Below are 23,834 nucleotides of genomic sequence, written 5' to 3'. Positions count from 1 at the left end.
TTGTTTGGCCTTGATACATGTAAGTGTATTTAAATAGGATCTTGGTTATAGGATAGGAAACTGGGAGTGTACGTGTACAGTGAGTTTACTGATTTACAACTGGTGCAGATCAATTGACACACATACATTAACACACGATTTACTGGATTGACATAAAGCACCTGTCAAACCTAGCCGCGTTGCCATTGCAATGAACGGCGTTGTTAAATTTCCCAGAGCGTCGTGATATCGTAGTAAAAGATAATATTTCAGTTCATGAAGATGCAATCTCATTAAAATCATATCGTGACGTTCACTTCATTTCATTACGTTAGCGTAACGTCGTGAAGTGTGTATTGGGGATCTGATTTTAATGAGATTGATGAAGATGGTGATGTCACGGTGTTCTCAGGACGAACTTGGCGTTGCTATGGAGCTCCATGGCGTTCTACCGCGTTCCTACGGTGTTCTAGTTGGCAATTGTCTGCGCTCCCATGGCGTGAGTTGTCACGGCGTGTGCACTGCTTGAGTACTGCGCTTTTACGGCGCTAACATCGCGCTGACGGTGACTCAGATTTCCATTCTTCCATTTGCTCACGAACTGTTGAGATCATAGCCGCAAAAAAGGTGGAAAGGTGAAGAAAGCCGAATAAGATCCAACGCGTCTGCAGCATTCTGGATCTTCTGGACCTATAGCCAAGTAGTAGCCCTGCTTGATATTGCACATAAGTCATGGTAAAATGAATGTTTATTCGCGTATATCATTTTTATACTATTTAGTTGGGTTGATTCCTTGTCATACAAAGGCCGATTTACGCGGCAGAAGCGCATTGGGAGCGCAATGATCGCCCTGGCATGTGTGATATTGATATCAATTGTCAACCCGAGAGCAGAATGGCATCCGAGGCGTTAGCATGTTTATGGCTGTGCCTGATATACATGTAAAAGTGTGCGTGCGTACAGGTAGTCCCCATGCCTGTCGCCCGGCTTTAGATGTTATAGAACCGGAAGTTTGGAGTACTTGGTAATGGCAAAAATGCAGAAATTTGTTACCCGTCAATCGGTGTTTTAATTAATTTTTATTTAATGTGCACTTTTCATTGAGTATTACTTGAATTACTGTAGTGTAAATGACTAGCATGTATAAAGTATTGTTATGGTATGCGTGGTTTGCAAAAGAAATGCTATGCGAGAAAAAAGGCAAGAGAAAAGTTTTGATGAACGTACTGTTTATTTAAAAAAAAATCTTAAAGCACTTACAATATGTTAAATAAACGAGTTTTCCACATTTTGGACGACATTCTTGTTGGTAATATACTTTTGGATAAAAGGCTGTAAGATTGAATCCAGTCTATATCACGTGATACCAAAGAATCCAAGATGGTGGACGACCATGGGGACACGCAAGCATAATCGTGTCAAAATATGTTTTCCTCCTAGCAAGCTGTTATAAAAGCCATTTTTTCGGTAAATCTATCCATATTGAATTATGATGCATTCAAAATGAACCCAGTTGAGGATAATGTTCGGTATCGCACCACTTTCTTACTAAAAATGTGTGTAGCAATAGAAAGTAAAAACAACAACAACACATCCAGACTGGGGCAAACTGTCGTGTTTCTCATACCTTATACCAAGCCTTTTTCGAGCTATATATTGTGACGTTTCTTACTTCTAGTAAAGTTTGAATGGGAAATGAATAATAAGATCTTGAAAATAACTAAATAAATTTAGATTTTTCAATTTCAATGAATGTCAGACGAAGTGAACCACTGCCAAATTGAACCAGATCTTAGTGAACCATGAACAAAGCGAATCATCTATAAATTATATAGGGAATATTAACATATTAATAATGTTTAATATCTTTAAAATGATTTTAGAAATAAAGCATAAAACATTCTTTAATAACTAGAAGGTCTGTATATAATGCTGGCCTTTTTCGTGTGGCATCAGTCAATGTTTCAAAAAAGACTAGTATCAGCCATGTCTGTTGAATACCTGTGCATCTGAACACTTTGAACGTAACCGGCAGAAGTCACGCTATATAATGTGATGTATGCGAGCATTGGCAACATCACAAATGTGATACTCATGTGTTTTTTTATCATTAATTTTTTATAGTGCTTCGTTTTCGTGTGCTTCACTGTATTAGTTTACCTAACATTTAAGTGTGTATTTGCTTTATTATCATTTATTATTATTATAAATTTGACTGACATTTTCATGTTTTATGTGTTCATATAATGACCTTATTTATATCATTTTGAATGACCTATTATATATTGTCCAGTTTGTCACTTCTTTATACATGCCATATTTTCTGGAGACCATTCAGGAGGATTTGTTCAGAAAGGCTGAAAATTCAGGGGGATTTTGGTAGTATTCAGGTGCATTTTTTAGCAGGTTTAAGTTGGTGAAATTTCATTTAGTATTTTTAGATGCAAGTACGAAAAAATGTATTCACATATATTCACATATATTTTGCTATGAAAAGCTCTCATTATACAGAATTATTTTATGTCATGATTGATCATATTCTTATGATACACTGTCATGTCATACTGTAGTGCTGTAAATTAAATTTAACTTCCTCCAAAGTCTTTTAAAAAATTCTGCTTATTACTATCAGCTATGATGACATTCAGACACTAAGAGAATGGAATGAAAATTATTAATTTCTTCCTTTTCCTACATATTAATATTTCTTTGCCTTTGATCATTACTTCAAATTAATTTATCACTTGTTGTTAAGGTTTCCTTTTGGCATTTATCAAACCTTTTTTTAGCAGTCATTTCACCCTTGCGGAGTTGTTTCTTTATATTCAGTTTCACTCACATACTGTGGTTTCACTTTGTCATTATTGTCTGATATAAAATATCTAAAAAAAAAAAAAAAAATCGGGGGATTTTTATCTCCCGCTGGGAAACTGGGGGATGGATCGAAATTTCGGGGGTTTTCCCCCCCCCCCCCCCCGCTTTGGGATATGGCATGTATGCTTCTTTAAAAGGTGTCATTCACACTTCTTTAATAAGTGTAATTCACACATAAACATCACCCTATTAAAGAAGTGCCCCACTATACAATATATAGGTAGTTCACTTGGGTAACCAAATGGTTCACTTAGGCAGTGGTTCACTTGGGTAACGGTTCACTTCGTCCTGCACCCTTTTCAATTCGAATTTATTTTGAAATGGATATTGTATGGGAAAGCAGCTTTTCACCTGACATTATTTGTATGATTAAATATAGAAAAACTGGCAAATGTTTGAATGAAAGGATGTTGTTTTTTTGGAATGTGACTTGTCATAAAAAATATGAAAAAGTTTAAAGACCATGTACATACATAGATAAGATATGATCAAATATTGTTCTGCTGCACATATATCAGTCATAATACACAAGGAGTGTAAATTAATTTTCCACACCAGTTAAAACAATGGAAAAACAAATATGCAACTGAAGAATAATTTGTTTTATTTTAGCCTTGCGCCATCAGTGAACGGCAGGCAGTCACGATGGGGGACATAGAGATACAAATGTTGGAGCAGCAGCGTCTTATTGAGCAGCTGAAGGAGATGATCCGCGACCGAGATCAGGATGTCCAGCGCAAAGATAAAGAACTGACGGTAGTTACATTGTGGAGAGTTTTGTTGTTGTGTGATGCTGATTGTTTGACAAAATCATGCATTTTGATATTAACTGGTCAGCTACACATATATGATGAGTGTGTGATCAAACTCAAGCATTACCTGGTCAATGAAATTTGTGATAATAATTTATTTGTTGAAGCTTTTGGGCTTGCATGATTATTACACTCTTTTTCTGCAACTTAAATTAACTGCTGAACAGGTTGATGTTTTGGCTTAAAAGTTATTAAAGGAATGTCCAATATTTACGTGTTAACTAATAACAGTATGCTGTGTTTGTATGTGCATTTTACTTTTGTGTAATTTACTGCTTGAATAAATCCATTCAGCTTCAATGAAATAGTAGTTGTAACATGGTAATATGAGACTGCTTTCCAAAATCTTTATGCATGCCTTAGACAGAGTGCCCTCTGGTTATTTCAGAGTTCTTGTCGCTATATGCTGGGAGTCCAGGGCGACCCTTGAAGCTATTGGGTTTTGAGCTTTTTAAAACTCGAAGATTGTAATAAAACTTATCGGTTCTAGTTAGAACAAAATCCCATTAAACTATCAAGTTTGTTGAAATAGTATTAAATGCTTTATGAATAAACATTTAATAAAATATTGATTAATTGGCTATGCAACAATAAAATAATGCTCAAAAATTAAAAAAACTTTTTTTCAAATCATTACCAGAAACTAAATTTAGAATTGTAATTCATGAAATTGAAATCCACTGCACTTACCTGAAATTTTAGATTGATCACTATGTTTGGGGGGTTTATGACATTGGACTTTTAGACAATGTTTAAAAATCATACTTTGGCTAATAACTTTAGAGATCATTGAAGAATGTTTATTTTAATCCCATAAAAGATTAAAAATGGGAAACTAATGGCGTAAATAGTGTTGACATACTCCAGTCTTTTGCACATGGTGATATTAACAGAGCTGCTGATCAATTTGATGTAACTCATTGCTGCTTATGTCATTGAACAGATAAATATTAGGGTTTTTTAATGGCGTTGTAATATAAAACATTTTGCTAGAATAGGAAAAAATGTTTTTGCATTTGCGGCTCATTAAAATTACCAGCAGGAATTCTGCTTAAAAATTGACAATGTATTTTTGCTTATCTAATTTCCAAAGAAAAAAAGGTTTAGATATTGTCATACTAAGTTTGGTGACCACAGTATTTGTGGCTGTTGGTGTTACTAACTTACTTAAAAAATATGCATGGAAATCATTAAATTTGCTAATAATGTTAACAAATTTAAACAATGGCAATGCACTGTGCCACTTGCATGTTCCAAGATCTATCAATCTTACTAGACTATTGCTTGCCTTATGCATCTTTGTCAACTAAGAAAAATCACTGTTTAACAATAAGTTTAGAACTATATAAAGCATGTAATTTGCATGTGAACAGGAGGTGAATGCCAAGCTGTCCAAGATGAAGCTGCAGGCAAAAGCCAAACTGGCAAAGGAAGCGAAAGCAGCCAAAACTGGTGACAAGAAAGAACAGGGGGACACTGTGGTAGCTGATGATAAGGTACGCAGAACAGTGGAGATGCATTTGTGGAATGAGCATGTTGAATGGCATCTTGTACAGTACAATATTGCTTTACAAACTGAATGTGTCTGAAGCAATCTGCTAGTTATTGGCATGTCCCATTGAATGTTCTAAAATATATTATGTAAATAAACATGATTGTTTTCTGGTTGAGTCAGCTTACCAGTAGGTTTCTAATGCAAATATCAACTTAGACCAGCCAAAGCAGACTTTTCACTTTAATGCAAGGTCTATTATAGTGTTATGGCTATTGATCATATGGAACCACATCAGTATACGTGAGTCCAGTGATGATGCCTTGGGTTAATGTTCATAAGAATTCTCTAGGGAAAGAAGGCTCAAGCATATAATAAGGTTTATCACGTCATATTTCTGAAGGTATACATGAAGATCACAAGAACATGCATTTTATATAAAAAAAAATGTGATGTTTCAGAATGGATCCACAGAGGATGACCCCCCTGACCGTGCTAGTCGGGCAAAGATGCTGCTGTTGAAACGTAAACTTGAGGAAAAAGATCGGATGATCCGGGAAAGGGAGGAGGCTGTTGCCATCAAAGACCAGCAGATTGAAGTGAAGGTGGGACAATGTAACTTGTGATTTATGGAAGTTGTAGGTGTCTAACTTTACTGTATAAATGTATTTTCGTCCAAGAGTGCAAAGTACTATTCAACAAATTTACGGGTAATAAACAGAGGTTTTGTTGGAAGATTAAAAGTTTCAGTTTTTTTTCATAAAAGTAGATATTAGAAAAGCTATAGGGAAAAGTTTTATGGTTTTAGATCAGAATTTTATGAAATGTTAGACAGAACCCATTGAGTAAAACAATTAACTTTTGTCCATTGTTATAGGAAAAGATAATAGGAGAGCGGGAGGAGATCATCTCTGGTCTGACTGCTCAGCTAGAGGAGAAGACACGACTGATGGAAGACATGAGCTCACAGGAGGGCCAAGGGGACGGAGATTCTGAGGTAAGAAATATATGAGCTCCCAGGAGGGACAGGAGGGACAGAGACTCTGTTAGGAGGGTATGAGCTCACTGGAGGGAAAATGGGACAGAGCCCAAGGAAAGGAGGATATGAGCCCAAAGGATGGACTGAGGGATGTGGAGACTCCCAAGTTAAGGAGAATATGAGCTCAAAGGAGAGACAGGGGGGGGGGGGGTGCGGGGGCAGAGATTTTGCGGTTAGGAGGGCATGACCTCACAAGAGGTACAGCAACAGGTACTCCGAGGTTTGGAGGATATAACCTCACAGGAGGGACATGACGGAAACTCCAAGGTCATGAGTATATAAGTTCACATGAGGGACTGGGGAATGGAGACTCCCAAGTTAGAGGATATGAGTTCTCTAGAGGGAGTGGACAAAGACTCAAAGGTGAGAGGGATATGACAACAGGGATGGTGACAGGTACTCAAAGGTAAGGGGGATATGGACTCTCAGGAGGGGAGGAGACTTAGAAGGCTATGTGTTCACTGGAGTGACTGGACGGAGTGTCCAAGGTAAGGAGGATATGGACTCACAGGAGGGGAGGAGACTTAGAAGGCTATGTGTTCACTGGAGTGACTGGACGGAGTGTCCAAGGTAAGGAGGATATGGACTCACAGGAGGGGAGGGGACTTAGAAGGCTATGTGTTCACTGGAGTGACTGGACGGAGTGTCCAAGGTAAGGAGGATATGGACTCACAGGAGGGGAGGAGACTTAGAAGGCTATGTGTTCACTGGAGTGACTGGACGGAGTGTCCAAGGTAAGGAGGATATGGACTCACAGGAGGGGAGGGGACTTAGAAGGCTATGTGTTCACTGGAGTGACTGGACGGAGTGTCCAAGGTAAGGAGGATATGGACTCACAGGAGGGGAGGAGACTTAGAAGGCTATGTGTTCACTGGAGTGACTGGACAGAGTGTCCAAGGTAAGGGGGATATGGACTCTCAGGAGGGGAGGAGACTTAGAAGGCTATGTGTTCACTGGAGTGACTGGACAGAGTGTCCAAGGTAAGGGGGATATGGACTCTCAGGAGGGGAGGAGACTTAGAAGGCTATGTGTTCACTGGAGTGACTGGACGGAGTGTCCAAGGTAAGGAGGATATGGACTCTCAGGAGGGGAGGAGACTTAGAAGGCTATGTGTTCACTGGAGTGACTGGACAGAGTGTCCAAGGTAAGGGGGATATGGACTCACAGGAGGGGAGGAGACTTAGAAGGCTATGTGTTCACTGGAGTGACTGGACGGAGTGTCCAAGGTAAGGGGGATATGGACTCACAGGAGGGGAGGAGACTTAGAAGGCTATGTGTTCACTGGAGTGACTGGACGGAGTATCCAAGGTAAGGGGGATATGGACTCTCAGGAGGGGAGGAGACTTAGAAGGCTATGTGTTCACTGGAGTGACTGGACGGAGTGTCCAAGGTAAGGGGGATATGAGTTCTCAGGAGGGAAAAGGGGACACTCCGAGGTATTCAACATATGCCATTGTTTCAATGATTAGAAAAAAAGGCTTCGTATGCTATTAACTTAAATTCACTTAAACAAGTACTTGTTTGAAAACCATGGGTTATTCAAAGAAAGATGTTATTTTTGGAATTTCGATGACATAGTTATATGTTAATGTTATAGACAGTAACTTAAGTATTAATCATCGAAAACTTAAAACAATCTCTTCTGCTGAATAATTTGTGATGCCAGCATGCATTTATACAACAATAAATGTAATGTTGCAGCATTAACAACCCTGTTTTATTTGTTCCAATTCTCCAGGCACGTGTGCAGCAGATGTATGCCCAGATCGTGTACAAGGACAGGAACCTTCTGGATCTTAACAACAAGATCCTGGAGCTGGAGCGCCGCCTTATAGATCTGCAGGAGTTTGTTGGAGAGAAGAACGAGGTCATACGGGGTCGCGATAAGGTCATAGAGGTATGGAGTAGTGTTACATGCTGTTAGTAATGTTTTGTATGTAATGGTCCGTTGCTAAATTGACTTGTTTACTTTCAAAAGTTGGATTGCAGACTGATGTTTACATAATTTAGGATTGGTTTCATCAGGTAATTTAAACATAACATTTCATCATAATTGTCTTCTCAAGAAAACCCAGTCATACAAATTACATGTCCGCTTCCAAGTTATTGATGAAAATAAATGTAAAAGCAAGGATGTTACCAGATAAATATTTATTTATGCTATATTTCGCTCACTAATTAAACAGCAAAAGATTGGAAATCTGTAACTATCACTTATTTAACATCAGGGATTGACAGCATCCAAGCATCAAATTAAAGTTTTATAAGTGTGAAGAGGCTCTCTTTTAAGGTTGTGGGTTCAATCCCCACCAGGGATTCTTTCTCATGTCAAAATGACACAATACTGGTTTCTACTAAGGTAACAGACTAGCGATTGGTTCTATAAGCTATCAACTTTCATCACAATCAACCTAAAAGAAATTAGTATAAACCAAGCTGAAGAGGCTTAACTCAAAGCCTTAAAAGAAGTTTATGTCAGGTAATTAAACCTTTATACTGTCTTAATTATAAGGTTTAAAGTTCTTAAACCTTAATGTAACCCTATAATGGGATGTACATGTTTTCTGAAGTCCCATTTTAGATTTAACTGTTATTGTATTAGTTTTTGTTAAATATTTTACAAGACTGGTATACAATCTTACCCAGATACTGCAGTCCACCATCAAGGAGAAAGACCAGACCGTGACGGACCAGGCCATGTTGATCACCAAACTGACCGGCAAGGTGGAGTCCAATGATGAGATCCTTACACAACTGAGAGAAGACGTACAGAAGGCCGACCATGATCTCAAACATGAGAGGGAGAGGTTTAATCTCAGGCTGTGTGAGTCTCAGAAATATTTCGAAGAAACATTGCAAGAACAGGAGGAAAGCATAGCTAAATTACGAAAAACTGTTCAAGATAAGGAAGCTGAATTACTTGTAGCTGAGAATGATTTGAGAGAGCTTATAGCTAGACATGAGAGAGATATTCAGAAAATCATGTCCAAAGGTGAAGTCAACATTCATGATCAGGTGATACAGATGATGGAAGTTAAGTTAAAAGATTTGAATGATGTGCTTGAAGGTAAAATAAAGGTGATTGAGGTGCTTCAAAAAGAATCTAGTCAGAAAGAAAAGGACTTGCAGGAGAGTAAGGACCTACAGAAATGTTTCAAAGAGAAATTACAACAAATGTCAGAACAGTTAATGCTGTCTCAGGCCAATTTGGTTGACATGGAATCTCAGTGGCAGGAACAGAAGAAGAAGTATGATGCTAAGATTTCTGAAATTGTTGAAAAACATGAAAACGAAACAGCCGAGAAAGACTTGCATATCCAGAGTATAAAGTCCTCAGCTGCTCAGCTTGAGGTAGCATATGGGCAGTCTGTGGCTCAATATAGCGCCTTGCAGGAAAGGTACCAGCAGCTAGTTACACTGAGTAAAAATTTCTCGGATACAACAAAACCTGTGAACCAGTCTGGGGCACTGTCAGATGAGGCAATGGATAAACTTAAGTCTGAACTTAAAGCTAAGGAACAGGATATTGAGGAACTGATATGTTTTAAACAGAAATGCGAGAGTTTGACAGAAGTGTTTCGAGAGAAAGAAGTTGAAATAAGTGAGCTCAAGAGGCAATTGGATGATAAGAGTGTAGAAAGTGAGAAAGTACAGAAAAGTTCAGAAGGAACTGGTGCTAAGGGAGGGGACACCAAAATGTTGAAGATGAAGGCCCAGCTCACAGCTAAGGTGAAAGCCCTGGAGAAAGAAGTGGCCACACTGAAAAAGGTAAACATGAAAGAGATATTTTGTTATTAGTTTTTCAAAGGAAACCTACATGTATCCAAATTGACATATGTTTAGCCCATCTTGTAACTCTGGGTTGTTATGTGGGTTAAATATTGGTCTTAGTATGCCCTTTTGATTGACTGGAAAGAGACCAGCATTGACACACTTTATGGTGCTTTTGTTAACAGTTACGGAGAGTTGGTTTTGTGTAACACTGATAACTTTGACATAGTCCTGAATGGCTTAAGCATAATAATTCTTTTTTATTGTACCATGTTTAAATGAACAAATGTGGTTTCCAAATTTCTTTCCCGTATAATGATAAGAGGGTTTGCAGTGCATTTTTAAGGCTAGCCATTTAAGCTTGCACCATACTGCATTTGATATATTATTACAACTCAATTTGCACTACACTTTGACAAAAAAATGAAAATAATAATTCAAATTTTAAACATATATAATGTATACATATGTGTAAATAATATAATCATAATGATTATTTACAGGCAAAGGGCACACCACAACCAGACGAGGCTGTTATCCTGAAACTCTCTGAGCTGGAAACCAAGATAACGGAGAAGGAATCTGAGATCTCAATGCTGACAGAGGAGCTTGTGGTTGCAAGGGAAACCCTGGAAAAAGAAGTGTTGGTTGCCGAGCAATTACGGGAAGAGCAGGGGAGGCTGAAGGAGCAGGCTTCGGGAGCAGCACAGAGGATAGCTGGTGAGTGGGGAGAAATTGTACGGAACAAATTGGATGAATAGTGACAGTTGTGTGTTGTCTGAAATAGACACATTTTGATAACATGACTCCAATGGGAGCATCCCTCTACCTTTATTTGAGGTTGATTGTCAGATTCAGTCAAAGTAATCTAATGGATAATGCAACCACTGTCAGATTCAGTCAAAGTAATCTAATGGATAATGCAACCACGTTCATGTGCTAGTATTGTGTGTGAAAATGAATGCCTTTTATGGTCAACTGAATGGTTCAATGACATCAAGTATCATGTCAACTCTACAGTGTTTCTACTCTTCGTACAAACCTTTGCTCTATGCAAATGTAAGGGCAACTGATAATACAGAATTAAATTATTAGGGCCCCAGAAAAAAACTGCGGGTGCCCTATAGTAACCACTCTGTCTGTCTGTCTTTATGTTTTTTATTTATAACTGACCAGCCCTTAAGATATCAATTTTATACTTCTAATCAAATTCTAAACTTCCTCACAGTAACAATAGCCCATTGGGACAAATCATGTAACTAATGCTTAAATATTTATGGCTTTTTGTATACTTGTATTAAATTATAAGAATTTTAATATTTTTTGTTAGAAACCTAAAAACCATTCATGTTCAAACTTTATTTAGTTGTTCACAGTATTAATACACTCTTTTGTGACAAGTTATGAAACTAATGCTGAAACATTGTCAACTCTGTGGCTCTTCGTATATTTAAAGATAATGACATTTAGTACACTATATTACAATTGACAGATAGATTCTTGTTTATATACTTAAAAACATGCCTTCAATTTGCACCCTATTCAAATATGCTATCATTCGAGGCCCTTGTCACTCCTGTGATGGCTCTAGTATTATATAAGAAATTATAATTTGGTATAGTATGTTGTAGGCATATCAAATCTATTTGAATATAAGAAGTGTGACATGCAAGAAACTGTTTTGTTCCAGAGTTGGAGGTAGAGGTCAGGCAATCGGAACAGCAGGCAGAGACTGTACAGGCCTCTTTGCAGGCTCAGGTAACATATTTGGTCTTACTTATTGAAAAAGATGAAAGGCAATTTATTATTGTCACTCTTTGCATTAATTTAAATTTTGAGGTAATTTTACAATAATTATAAAACCAAAAATTTCCAAATTTTGCTGCTTAAAGTTCTTTTTGGCTCATCTGATTTTTGGAGAGAAAAAGTTGACACAGTTGTCGATAGTTGTTGTTGTTGTGGACTTTAAACTAACCAACAACTCAAAAAACATTGATTTAAAATGAAACTTGGTACAAATATTGCCAGAGACAATAATCATATATATATAGTAAGTCCTATAACTCCAGCTTTATCAATTGTTTAGTTATGCCCCTTTTCAACATTTTAATTAAGAGGAGCGTTTGCATTTACTCAGTCGCATTATTGTTCATTATAAATTGTATAGAAAATAGAAATAAACCCTGTTACAAAGGCAGTTATGTAGATTATTGCTCTGTTTTAACTTAGACCATCATAATTCATGTATCAAATTATATCCAAGCATGATGGTATTGACATTTAGATATCTTACTTATTTTTTTACAAGCAGTAAAGGGTTTTATAGTTAACTTCTAATTTAATGATTACTTATTGTAACTTTATCTCAGATTGAGGCGTTCACAGATGACCTTGACACAGCTTCCACAACCGTTAAACAGCAAGAGCAGGAGATATGCAAGTTCTCATCTCAACTACAAGATGCAGAAACTAAAACATCCCAATTAGAGCAAGAATTATCTGCCCTTGAGAGTAGCTCTTCCCAGGCCCAGCAACAATTATCTGCCCTTGACACTGGCTCTTCACAACAGCTTGAGAGAATCAGAGCATTAGAGGAAGAAAAGGTACGTTTATCTTTTGAGTGACCTTCACATACTAACCACCTTTTTTGTTGCTGCTCTAATCTTTAGTTCACAAACTTTAGGTTCTGTTTGACTTGATTAAAAAGTTTGTGCTAAATCCTGAGTGAGGGGTGGTTTATACAGGAGTGCGCTTATCAAAAAAAACTATAAAATAGTTTTAGCTTGGGGAATTAGTGAGAACTAGTATTAACAAAAAATTTAAGACCAAGTAATATTCCAAATATTTCTTAAATCATGATCGACGATCAGAAAACATCAGGCAGGCCCTTTTGATCAATTTTCAACTATGTAATCGCTATTAGAAGTTCCTTAAGAAGTTAAAACTATGTGTTATAAAGAAATGGCAAGCTGCGTTTAATTCTTGTAAGAGAAGGAACATGAAAGTAAATTCTTGTACTGTCTTTTGTTATTTAATAAATTAATTAAAGTAATTTTTCAATGATAAGCTTGGAGGTTTATAACTGAATACGGTATTAAATAATTCATACTGTTGTTCTACAACACTAAATCTTCTTATTTTAGAGAAAACATTAACATAGCGATAATCAATTCCATAATAAAGGAATCAATTATTGGTGAGCATCATTTTATCCCTACTTCAAGTAGAAAGAAATAAGTGAATAATAAGAATAATTCTTAAATTATACCATTTCGATTAAGTAATGAATTGTTTTTAAGTGTTATACATTTACACAGAAATTGCTATTTGTGGAAGACTGGCATAAATTTATTAGCTTTATAAACGCTTTTTGAAAAAAAAATGGACTCCAGATAGTTGGCAAATGTTTGAATTTTGTTTTGCATGGCTATTTTTGGTAGTGGTTATAATTTCATTAACATCCACACTTTGCTCAATAAGTCATAGATGAAACTACATCACTTTTTGTATAATTAAATAGGCTAATGCATCCTTACATCGATTGTTCACAGATACACTTTTTAGATCAGTGCACATTATGCCACCCCTCACTACTCAGTTACATTTGTTGAAAGGGAGGTTTGACATTCTTAACATTAAAGAATTATAGTAACTTCGTACCTTTATTCTTTTTAACAACTTCGTTTTTTTAAATAACAAAACTTACTTGATAAATTCAGATTAAGATTTTACAACATTATAATTTTAATATTAAAAAGCATAAATAAATGAGTACTTCCAATATGCAATCTTGCAAAATTTTAGCAGTCTACAATATACCACAAAATGTCAAACTTCAAGGGTGTTCCATTTCCCTTTGCAGCTAAACCAGGCAGAATCTGTAGCAGCCCTAAATGGGAAGATCTCAACACTTGAAGCTGATAAGGGCAGCCTTGAGGATAACATTAACCAACTAAATGAATCTATCACTTCTCTCACTAATGAAAACTCTGCACTTCATGGTGAAATATCTAAGGCTAAAGATGATTACTCTGCTATTGAAAATGAAAAACATACACTGCAGGAATATCTTGAAAAATCCGAAAAAAGTTGTGATTCACAAAGTGAATTGGTTCAAGAACTGACTGAGAAAGTTGCAAACTTGGAAGAAACATGTAAATCATTTGAAGAAGCAGTGACTAAAGAGAAAGAAATTAGTCAAACTTTGAATAGTGACTATGCCCAAAAGGTTCAGGAGTGCCAGTCTTTGGAGCAAAATGTTTCTGATCTTCATCAAGAAAAACAAAGATTACTGGAGAAAGTTCAGAGCATGGAAAGTGACATATCAGAACTTTTCGTTCACATTGGTGATGATGTTAACAGTATTGCATTAGTTGAAGATAAGGTGGAACGATTAAAAACAAACTGTGGAAAATTAGAAGAGCTGTGTAGTGTAAAAGAAAATGATTTACTATGTGTCCAGAATGAGAAAGCGGATTTACAAGAAAAGTTAAGTGCAAATAAAAGTGAATATGACAAGCTTAGTGAGTTGCTAGAGCGGAAAAGTGATGAATTTGAATCATTGACTGTAAAACATAATGAAATAAAAGATGAGAATGCCAAGTTAACTGATACAGTAAGAGAAAATGAACTGATGGTTAAACAACTCTCAAGAGAACTAGAAACTATTAGAGAAGGACATTCCATGAAAGGCGAAGAGTATGAAAATAAACTGGAGTCAATGTTAACACAAATAAATGATCTTGAAAAGGAAAATTCTGACTTAAAAAGTGAGAGAAACAAGTTAGCAGCACACGTGTTAGAACTAAAAGAGTGTATTTTGAAAGTAGAAAGTGAAAAAATAACTCTACAAGAAATGTGCCATGAACTTAATGAAAAAATCACAGTTCTAAACGAGAAGTTAACAGAAAGCAAAACTGAGGTACAAACTTTGAATGTCAGGTGCTCAGAGTTTACTGATAAACTTGAAAGGAAAGATGCTGAACTAGAAAACAGTGCATCAGTTACCATAGAATTGAAGGAACAGATGTTGTGTTTGGAGAAAACAGTGAATGAAATGCAGTTGATACTAGATAGTGATAGAGCAGAAAGCGCATTGAAAATCAACAAGCTACAAGCAAACTGTGATTCATTAATGTCTTCCATAGATTCAGAGAAGGAATTCCGGACTTCAAGTGAAGAAAAAGAACATTATCTTCAAAGTCAGATTAATCAGTTAGAAAATGAGTTCGCAGAGACAAGGTCAAAACTTGAAACAGCATTATTGAGCGAGGACTCACTAAACAAAAAGTGTTCACATAAACATAGTGTTATTCAATCATTGACAGAGGACATTGATGAATTAAAAACTCAGTTGGCAGATTCTCACGCAAAATGTAGTGAGTCTGAAAAGAGCATTTCAACATTAGAGGCTCAAGTAACAGACAGAAATAGAGAATTTGAATCACTTAAAGAAGAAAATTCAATATTATTAGGACAGATGAATCATTCTAACCAGAGTGGTCAAGAAAAAGAAAGAATAAATAATGAGCTTATTGAAAAGTTGAAAAAAGGATGTTGGTGATGCATCTGAAACGTGTTTGAAACTGAGTGGTGAAGTGGAAGACATTGTCTCACAGAAAAATGATCTAGAGACAGAAAGAAATGCATTGATAAAGAAACTTGAAGACTCTGATAGTAAACTGGTCCAGCTGAATATTGAACTTGAACAAACAAGGAAAGATCATGATGCTCTGGTTGAAGATTTGAGGAAAGAAATGAATGAGAAAATTACATCACTACATCAAGAAAAAGACAATGAACTTGCAGTGCTTAGAGAGAAAAGTGATACAGAACTGAATCTACTGAGGCAAGAGATTCAGTCAGTGAATTTGGAATTAAACGAAACAAAATCAATTTTAGAGTCTGCAGAAAATAATATAAAGTCGCTTGAAGGTGAGCTGGATTCTGCCAAATCAGCAACAGGAGATATCCAAGCCTTAAAAGACGAGCTGGAAATGAACCTTACTGCTGTGAGAACTTCAAACCAGGAACTCCAAACCACCAATACCAACCTAGCAACTCAGGTTAGTGCCATACAGCATGAATGTAACCACGCACATGAACAGTTGTCTGCCTGCAAGAATGAATGTGCCTCATTGCATGAACATTTTTCATCTGTACAGTCTTCATTGTCAGTTTTACAATCTAGTCATGATGATGTTCTTGTAGAAAATTCTAAACTTGATACTCTTGCCTCAGATCTTACTAATCAGTGTAACGCCTTGTCTCAGCATGTTGCAAGTCTAGAAGACTCTAACAAGCATTTGCGTCTGGAAAAAGAAAATCTTGAGAGTGAAATAAAGAGATTGCATGGAAAAATTGATGTAATATATTTTGAAAGTTGTGTTGTGAATGAAAGAATTGCATTATTAGAACAGGAGCTGACATCTAAAGTTGAACTCTTGTTTAGCACTGATGCATTGCTGAAGAAGTCATTAGTTATAGAAAAACAGCTCAAGATAGATATTAAAACTTTGGAAGACGTAGTAGCAGTCAAAAATGCAGAACTTCAAGATAGTTTACTTGAAAATAAAGAAAGTCTGAACTTAATTTATCAAGAAGCAAATGCTAAAGAAAAAGCAATCGAGGAATTGAAGACCAAATTAACCACTGTTATAGAAGATAACACTATAGAGCATGGTGAACATAAGGAACAGATTCATGTTCTGGAGCAACTCATATCTGATCGTGATTCTAAATTAAAGCAGAAGCTTCTAGATATTGATGAATTAAAACATTCACATGGACTCCATATACATGAATCAAGTAACATAATTGATGACTTGCATGCTAAGATAGAAGATTTAAACGTGTCAATACAAGAAATGAAAAGTAATCACACTTCTGTTATTTCTGAAAAACAGAACAAAGTAGATACAGTAAATACAATTTTAGAGGAGACCCAGATACTTGTTAATGAGCAAAAAGTTCAGATTAATGACTTACAACAACAGCTAGCCAAGCTTGAACACATGTCTGAAGAAGAAAGGCAGAAATGTAATCAGATTGTTGATGATTTAGAGAAAGTGGCAGAGGGACTTAATAATGATCTCAAGAAAAATGGTGAAGAAAAAGAGGCTATACTGACTCAGTTGCACTTGTGCCAAAATGATGTCAAGGATCTGCAGGACAGATGTAGTGATCTCAAAGATAGCAATTCCAAATATGAAGACAAAGCCAAAGACCTATCAGTATTATTGAAGGAGAGAGATGAAGATGTTTCAAGGATTGAAAAAGAGCTGACGTTATTACGAAGTGCTGTCGATGAGAAAGAGTTAAAAATTAATGCTTTATTATCTAGTCATGAGGATTTCAAGACAGAATCCGAAAGCAAAATATCAACTATGGAAGAACAGCTGCAAACTGTTACAGATAACATTCATATTCTTGAAGAAAAATCCGATGCACAAGAAGATATTAGTGTCAAACTTTATGAAGAGAAAAGTGCCTTGTTGAAAAACATTGAACAGCTACAAACAGACATTCAGACTAAAGGTGATTTGATAGCTGAAAAAGAACTCCAGTTTCAGAAAATGATTGAAGATGTGACATCAACTACAAGACAAGCAGAGAACACTGCCACTGAACTTAAGGCAATCATAGAGAAGAAAGAAGCTGAGCTTGTCAATAAAACAGCAGATTTTCAGGAGGTTAATCAAGCACATGTCTTAGAGATTGAGCATAAGGAGAGGGAAGTTAAATCTCTGAAGGCAATCATAGAAAAGAAAGAAGCTGAGCTTCTTATTAAAACAGCAGAGTTTCAGGAGGTAAATAAAGCACATGTCTTAGAGATTGAAGAGAAGGAGAGGGAACTTAAATCTCTTTCAGACACAATACAGTCTTTAGAATGTATTAATGAAAAACTGAAATCAGATTTAATGGAAACAGAAGCAAGACTTAAAGCTGAAATCAAGTCTTTGCAAGTAATGGCTGACACCTCACAAAAAGAAGTTAAAAATCTTAAATTAGTGTTAGGTAACATTTCTGGAGAACATAAAACTATGGCATTAGAAATGAACCAGAAAATGACTGAAATGATGAAAGAAATGAAAGATATGAAAATCTGTCATGAAGAGGCACTAGCAGCAAAGGATGAACAAATTCAGGAAAAGACCAATGAGAGCATAAATCTACAGCAGAATGATAAAGTTAAAGGTGAAGAAATGGGGAAACTTGTGGAGAAGAACCAAAAAATGGAAAATATATTAGATGAACTTCAAGATCAGCTAGGAGAGAAAGAGTTTCAACTTGCTTCTACGAAGGATCAAAATATAAGTCTAGAGAAGCTTAACTCAAAACTTGAAGAACACTTGGTGAAACTTGAGCAAGACATGGACAAATTGAATGAAGAAAAAATCCAACAGAGTGAAGAGCTGAGTCATTTAGAGGCAAGTCTACTTGAGGTAACAGAATCTCTACAGAAACTGACTGAAAGTCACGGAGAGGTTCAAGCTGAAAGAGAAAATTTGCTTGTAAAAATTACAGAAAAAGAAGAAATGTTGTCATCAGTAATGGCTGATTATCAGGTTGTCAAGGACAAGTGTGATAATATGTTGGACACAAATGAACTGGTTGTTGCAGAAGTTTCTAGCTTACACTTACAATTAATTTCATGTGAATCTAAACTTAACCATTCCATCAATGAGCTGAAAGAGAAGTCTTTTAAAATTAAGAAATTACAAGAAGCTGAGGTCTATTGGAAAGAATGCTCAGAAGACCTTTCTGGGGAAAAAGATGAACTTCAGCAAAGACTCAGTGTATCAGAAAATGTGATCGAAGATTTGGAGAGTGAGATGCAAGATAGGAATAGCCAATTGATCTTACTGCAATCTGAACATACAATGGTTGTTCAGAAAGACAAAAGGAATGAGGAGGAGATGGAAAAATTAATCGAACATAACTACAAACTAGATGCTGATCTTAAATTTGCGGAACGAAAGATTTCTGAATACACTTTGGAGAATGAAGGATTTATGAAAGAGATAGATAAACTCTGTGAAGAAAAAGCTAAACTTGTGGATGAGTGTGCAGAATTGAATAAAATCATGTCGAACAAAAATGATCTTATACAGGATTTGAAAGTGAACGTTGAATCATTGCAAGGGGAAAATGAACTTGCCTTGAAATCTAACAAGTGTCTAGAAGAACAAAATTTGAAGCTTTCAAGTAATGTAGATAGGCTAAACATTATTGTTCATCAATCTGAGGAAAATATAGAACATTTGGAAGTGGAAAAAGACAGTATGAGTCAGGTTAAGCAGAGTCTAGAAACTGAATTAGCACAGAAAACTGATCGTATTGATCAACTTATGGATGAAAATAGATCACTGGATTCAAAGTTGGATGACCTTAAAACAGATAAAGAAAAAATAGTAAATATGTTGCACAAAACAGAAGGTGATTTAGGTACACAGACAGAAACTGTTTCTTTGTTGCAATCAGAGTGTTCTGCTTTAAAAGAAGAACTTAAAATGGCAAAAGAGCAAATTGCTGACCTCCAAGACACCGTGGATGTTATGAGTAACCAAGTTAAAGATACAAGCCTTAAACTGTCTGAAACTGAAGGTCTTGAAGCTGAACAAGCAACAATATTGAAAAAAAACTCTTGCAGAAAACGAAATGCTGAAATCTCAGGTTGAAAAAGTAAACCGAAGAATTGCAGAGAAAGTGGATGAGTTAGAAAGATATGAGTTTGAGAAATCCAATGCGCTTATTGAATTTGAAAAGATGAATACTGACCTAAACTTGTTTAGAGAAATGGTATCAGAAAAAGAAAGTGAAATAAGCAATCTGGTAAATAATATTCAGGAATTGGAAGCAAATTTCTCCCAAGTGAAACAAGAAAGAGACTTGAAAATAGAACTTTTATCAGAAAATGTAACTGATCTTGTCACACAGATGGACAAATGCAATGCACAGAAAGATGAGATACAATCAAAACTAGATGATGCAATTTCTAATCTTGACAACACTGAAGTTGCAAGAAGTGATTTAGAAGAGAAATTGATAACAACTGAATCCTTGCTTAAAGATAGAGAAGACAAACTAACCAGTTTGCAAATTCAGCATGACACACTGAGGCAACATTTTAGTGACCAGTCATCATCTTTAAATGATTTAGAGAAGGGTTGTGCAGAAAAGGATGCTCACATAGAACAGTTGGCAATGGAAAAGCAGAAAAACCTGCTTCAGATATCTAATATTGAAAAAGATTATGCAGCCTGTGATGAGCAATTGCAAGCACATAAAGAACAGGTGCAAGAATTCATTGAAAACATTGCATTGCATGTCCAAATGATTGAAGAACTATCAGAAGATTTAAAAATAGAAAATAATAAAGTTGTAAAGTTAACTGAAGAGTTAAACATTTTGAATGAGCTACTGGAGCAGAAAGAGACAGCCTTAATTGATGTTCAAGAAAAGTGTAATGAATGGGAAGTAAAGTTTTCGGAAAGTCATCAACATATAGTAAATATAGAAAAAGAAAATGAAGATAGTTTAAATCAGCTAGGTGTGCTTCAGGAAGAACTCTCTGAGCTTAAAATTAAATGTGATTCTGTTGACAGTGTGAATGCTTTAATGTTATTACAAAGAAAGAAAATTGATAAGAAACTCGCGAGATACGAAGAGCGCTTTGATGAAGCCACCATGAAAGAACTTGAATTAAAGGGGATCATTGACAGTTTCTCAAAGGATATTGAGGAAGTAACAAACTCTAATGCATCTCTGAAAAGTCAAGTTAATGCAATACAGGAAGAAAATGAAAAAATAATGGAAATGTTTAAAAATGAAAAAGATGCTCACAGTGAAACAAAAACTGCAATGCAGACATTGATTTCACAAACAGTCAAAATGATAGTGAGTTAGATGTTAAAAGGAATGAATTGGTAAAGGAAAATTCCAATTTGAAATCAGAAATTGAGAAAATGAAGGATGAAGTAAAGAAACTGTTAGACACAGAAGACAAATTAATGAGTGAAAATGAGAAAATACTTCATGATATCAATGTTTTGAAATCCAGTAGAGTGGATATTGAAAAAAATGTTGAGTGTTTAAAATCCCAGAAAGAGGAATTTGAGAGTCAGTTGCTAGAACAATATCAGTGGGTTACAGAGCTGAGAAACAAATGTGAGACCAAAGAAAAGGCAATTGCGGATAAAGACAAGAAACTGTTTGACTTGGACAAACAAAACGTTATGATTTCTAGTCAGATGCGAGAACTTCAATCGCAATACAAAAGCCATTTGTCTAAATTTGATGACAAAGAAAAAGAAATAGAAAATCTCTTGAAACTGAAACAGAGTTTGGAAGAAACAATCAGGGAAAAGGGGTTAGAAATTGAGGATCTGGTGATTAGACACAAGGCTGAAAAGGAACTTAGTGATGGAATTAATGCAGAAATGATTGAAAGGAGTGATAAGTTAGAGGACTTAGCTAAAGAAAACTATAATCTCAAAGTTCAACTAAAAAATGCAGAAGTTAAATCTTTGGCTGTTATTGTTGGACTAGAAACAGAAATAGATTCTTTGAATATTCAAATGCAAGATCTTAAAGACCAACATGCAGAGGAAATCAAAAAGCTTGAAGCTATTATCGATGATTGCAATATTGTAAAGGCTGACATTAAGGGGTTAGAGACAACAGTTAATGAAAGCTTGGAAAAAAGCTCTGTCCATGAAGGTGATTTAGAAAAAGAAGTGAAAGAATTGTTACAACAAATTGATATGAAAGATGAAGAAATTGAAAATATGAAGAATAAAATAGATGAACTGAAAAACCAGCAAAACAGTAGTGATAACACTGGACCGGATGCAGGAGAAAAGGATGAACATATTGCTGATTTAGAAGAGGAAGTTGAAGATTTAAAGAAAATAAATGACAAACTCAATGATGTTTTAGAAATATCACAAAATGATAGAAACATTTCCGAAAAAGCAATATCTGATGTTAAAGCAGAAAGTGAAAGAATAAGTCTGTATAGTCAGGAATGTGAAAGAAAAATTGAAGATCTTTTATCAACAATGAAAGACATAACGGATCGGTCAAAGGAACTAGAAGAAAAGAATTGCAGTCTTCAAAGTAACAATGATTGTTTGCTCAAGGAAAACAATGCCCTTCAAGAGAGTGCTCTGAAATTGAAAGATCAAAATGGTGTCCTGTGTGAGGATTTGAAAACCATCTCAGAAGAAGCTGGTTCGGACAAGTCTGTTCTATCACACATGATGCTGGAATTCAATGGTCTGAAGAAAACATTTGAAGGATTAGTTGACAAAGTAATAGAGAAAGATGGGCAATTAAATGAAAATGAAAAACAGCTTGAGACTCTTTTACAAGTTAAGTATGATTGTGAGACAGAAATCCAGATATTAATAGCAAACTGTGATGAAAAAGATGCAGAAATTGACAGACAGGAGAAACTGCTAACTGAAAATAGCACAACACTTCAACAGCTTCAAGAAAAAATAGGTACTAAAGGAAATTCAAATGAACAGTGGCAAAAGCAAATGGAGAAAGACTTGAAAGAAAGAGATCTACAAATTGAATATGTCCTACAAAGCTCAGGTTGCATGACTGAAACTATTGAATGTAAAAATGAAGAAATTGCAGCATTAAAGAAAGAGATTGCAGAAAAATCAGAAGAAATAAGCAAACTGTCAGAGCTTTTATCGGAAAATGAAGTGAAATTAACAAAGCTGGAGCAAGAACTCAGGGAAGGTAATGAGGAAAAAGAAAGTATACAGAGAGAGCTTAAGGAAGTTAATGGGGAAAAAGAAAGTATGATAACAGAAGAAAATGAAAAGGTAGAAGAGATAGGGCAATTAAGGGCTAAAATTGATGAAGCACAAAACAGTGCTCAAATGAAGATTTCACAGAAGGAAAGAGATTTAGACGAAATGAGAATCATCTTGTCAGAAAAGGAACTGGAAATAACAGATCTGTCCAATTGTTTATCACGACACCAAGATGATCTCTTATCAAGTAAACAGTTACTTGCAGAGAAAGATGAGGAAATTACTAAACTGAACTCAACTGTTTCCACTCTAAATGAAGAATGTATAGTTATGACGGAACAAATGTGGCAAAAGGACAAAGAAAGCGTGCAAATGTATGAAGCAATAGCTGAAAAAGATTCAGAAGCCAAAATGAGATCCAATGAAATACAAGACATTAAATCTCAGTATGAATGTAAAATATGTATTGTACAGGAGGAGTTATGCAAGAGAAATGATTTGCTGATGTCTGAAATTTCATGCTATAGGAAATCACTTCTGCAAGCAAAGGAGCACACTGGTGAACTAGAGGAAAAATTATGTGTTCAGGTAATATATCAAATACACATTTCAATCAATTTAGCTAACCAATCATGCTTCCAAAGATCATCATGAGGCAAGAGTATTACATTAATATTTGGGCAATGTTTCATAAAAATATGCCATATCTTGTGATATTTTTACCAAAAGTTTGTTTGACCTTACTTTTCATTGCTTTGGGTGGAATCAAGGTACACAAATTATTGTCAATGACCTTGGCAAAAATATCTCAAAATACAGTATAACATCACACACATTTTGTAAAGGTTATGTGCTTGTTAGATATAATTCAAAGGTGTTTATATATTGTCTTTTTAACTAATTTTAGCTTGCCTGTTTTTTAAAAAAGAGTTAGTGTCATAGCCTTGGTGTGGGTCGTAGTGTCATAGCCTTGGTGTGGGTCATAGTGTCATAGCCTTGGTGTGGGTCGTAGTGTCATAGCCTTGGTGTGGGTCGTAGTGTCATAGCCTTGGTGTGGGTCGTAGTGTCATAGCCTTGGTGTGGGTCATAGTGTC

At 35.7% G+C, this 23,834-nt stretch overlaps 1 protein-coding gene across 1 annotated transcript in view; it reads left to right on the top strand.

Annotated features, from left to right (window-relative positions):
* The first annotated feature begins 1,354 nt into the window (after positions 1-1,354).
* Positions 1,355-23,834, top strand: part of LOC128238064 (nesprin-2-like) — a 47,042-nt gene continuing 24,562 nt past the window's right edge. Inside the window, 14 exon segments of the mRNA XM_052953640.1 lie at positions 1,355-1,446; positions 3,466-3,609; positions 5,039-5,161; positions 5,619-5,762; positions 6,035-6,154; positions 7,935-8,093; positions 8,843-9,964; positions 10,471-10,687; positions 11,658-11,725; positions 12,337-12,570; positions 13,830-15,515; positions 15,517-19,642; positions 19,842-20,741; positions 20,837-23,328. Of these exon segments, the coding sequence (XP_052809600.1) occupies positions 3,499-3,609; positions 5,039-5,161; positions 5,619-5,762; positions 6,035-6,154; positions 7,935-8,093; positions 8,843-9,964; positions 10,471-10,687; positions 11,658-11,725; positions 12,337-12,570; positions 13,830-15,515; positions 15,517-19,642; positions 19,842-20,741; positions 20,837-23,328 (11,502 nt within the window). The 5' untranslated portion in view covers positions 1,355-1,446; positions 3,466-3,498.

The sequence above is a fragment of the Mya arenaria genome, chromosome 6 (genome assembly GCF_026914265.1).
Source record: "Mya arenaria isolate MELC-2E11 chromosome 6, ASM2691426v1".
Lineage (NCBI taxonomy): Eukaryota > Metazoa > Mollusca > Bivalvia > Myida > Myidae > Mya > Mya arenaria.
This window is presented reverse-complemented; position numbering and strand designations above follow the sequence as displayed.